The sequence below is a fragment of the Beta vulgaris genome, chromosome 7, assembly GCF_026745355.1.
Source record: "Beta vulgaris subsp. vulgaris cultivar EL10 chromosome 7, EL10.2, whole genome shotgun sequence".
Taxonomy (NCBI): Eukaryota; Viridiplantae; Streptophyta; class Magnoliopsida; order Caryophyllales; family Amaranthaceae; genus Beta; species Beta vulgaris.
Genome location: NC_079208.1, coordinates 15,494,417 through 15,496,703, shown reverse-complemented (window position 1 = coordinate 15,496,703; position 2,287 = coordinate 15,494,417). Strand labels below are relative to the sequence as shown.

Here is a 2,287-nt window from a genome sequence, read left to right as displayed (position 1 = left end):
TTTTAGTTTCCCAATCTTCTTCTTCAATTCCTTTATCTTGTCTTCACTGAACTTTTCTAACATCTCCAATTCTGCTATTGTAGTATCCTTCTCGAGCAATCAAAATTGCAAATCTTCAACATCATCCACCAACTTAAACATGTCACACTTAGTGTTCTACAAATCGAAATTGATAAAAATTAGCTTTCCTTGTTTAGCAAAGTAAACGAATTTAAAGAATCTAATTAGCTTACGGGCCAAAGTGGGCATCCATAAAATTTAGCACCGGGGTTGGATCCATTCTTTACGGTTCTGATCACGGCATCATTTCCACACTTGCACTTCACTTTTGGGTACAAAACCCTAGCTGAATTCGAAGAATTCCCAAACCCACACGAACTTTGTCTTCGCGATGACATGTTTAAGAGGGAGGAAAAAAAACGAAAAGGAGGAAGAAGGGAAGAAGAAGCAGAGTATGAAAGAGGGAGGAAGAAGCAGTTGGGTGGGTTTTATAACAGGTGGTAATAAACCTAACGGATCTTTACTTACCTGTTGGAACCTACTATTGCAGGTTACCATTTAAAAAAACTTGTTAAAAGCTAATTCAGGTACAAGCTTTACTTGCTACTGGAATAAATGAAGGTTGACTTGTTAAAAACGGTCAACATAAAAGTTGACTTATTCTTGACGATTTTTCCTTTCTTTTACTATTTCCACATTCAGGTACCTTTTGCTACTTTCGGTGTTATAGCTTTACATAGCCAAATATATATACTCGCCTTGCTGTCCATGTCCTTTACGGTTAGCAGATATTTAAAAGAAATAACGCAAATTCACACCTTATATTATACGATCACCCATATAGCGACACAAACGAGCACCGCCTATTAATACTTCATTCTATTTCAGAAATCTTTGTCATCATATAATTACTCATCATTTAACCATGGAAATTCTATCCTATTTATACATGAAGTTGTACGCTGTACGTTTTGGAATTTTTCCCACCAAGAGTTACTCTAATTAATCTTGAACTTACAATATCCACGAAAATTATACATCTGCCGCATATATAAGATAAGATTTTCCCTAACAACACTCTTGGGAGACCTGAAGACCGACTTTGACAATGGCACTCCACAACCGCTCGATCTCTCCGTACACATCATCTGTAGGCAGCAGAAACCTGCAGCAAGGACATGTGTTTCTTTTACTAAGCCAAGGCAACACACACATCCAGTGGAACAAGTGTTGACAAGGCAGCTGACACACATCTCTTCCTTCTCTCATTTCATCTTTGCAAATCACACACTCCACTCCACCACAACCCTTACTCACCTGTACAGACGGCAGCGCCACCACAGCTTCTGCAGAAGCTGCCACCTCCTTCCGGCCTGGATCAATGCCACACCCTTTTGATGTCACAAATCTCCTACACTTCAATACGAGGTCGACAAAAACCCCCAGGACTTGGAACGGTGTTACTACACAGGCTGATAAATTTAACATGGTATTAAAGCAGTAATTTTTTAAAATCCCCTGCCACTCTGCAGGGGATGTCTCTAGGAGTGTGGGGTGGTGCTGACGAACTTCGCAGAAGAATAAGAGTAACAGGACGGAATCGAGGTCGCAGAGTCGAACCCTGTTGGAGTTTAACGTTGGGGGTGAGGAAATGAAGAAGGGTGTGAGGAACCGGAGGAAGGAGAGGAGGTGGCGTGCGATGAGGAGGGACTTTTGAGGGAGAGAGAGGGAGTAGAGATGGTTGAGAGTGTGAGTGAAGAGGGTGGGGGAAGTTAGGAGGGATGTTAAGTGGTTGTTGTGGCGATGGAAGGCGGTAGAAAGTGAGTAAGAAAGTGAGGAAAGTTGCGAGGAGGTGAGTGTCGAGAGGGCAGCCATTATTATTGATTCTGGTGTAGATTGGGCATCCATGATGATTATAGGATCCTTTGGCTTTGCGAGGAATGTAATTTACTTCTACTTTTAGGTAGGGAAGACTGAAGAAGTCTTCTTTATAAGGGAATTGGTACGTGGGAGTGGGACATTTATATGTATTTCCGTTTCCACCAATTACCCACACAGGGACATAGCAAGGCTTTGAAGTCATGACTCATGAGATCGAATAATTGAATTCCACTGTTTGGATGAATTTTTTTTTACCATCTTCTTCGCTTCGAAGAGTACTAGCAATTTATGTACGGCGATGCGTGCCACATTTTTTTTTGAACATAATTTATAACTTTTTTTAGCATAAACAAAGGTAAAATTTGAATATTAGACATGTTCTTTAGGCTACCTAATTTTATTGATT

General features: G+C 40.6%; 1 protein-coding gene across 1 annotated transcript; it reads right to left on the bottom strand.

The window, feature by feature from the left end:
- Positions 1-791: 791 nt before the first annotated feature.
- Positions 792-2,084, bottom strand: LOC104898759 (E3 ubiquitin-protein ligase SGR9, amyloplastic). The gene has a single exon (XM_048648666.2). It carries the CDS (start codon positions 1,906-1,908, stop codon positions 1,069-1,071), a length of 840 nt encoding a protein of 279 aa, XP_048504623.1. The 5' UTR covers positions 1,909-2,084; the 3' UTR covers positions 792-1,068.
- Positions 2,085-2,287: the final 203 nt, after the last annotated feature.

Coding starts and splice junctions, on each gene's coding strand:
- LOC104898759 (XM_048648666.2), bottom strand. CDS start 1,908: ATGGATGCCCAATCTACACCAGAATCAATAATAATGGCTGCCCTCTCG.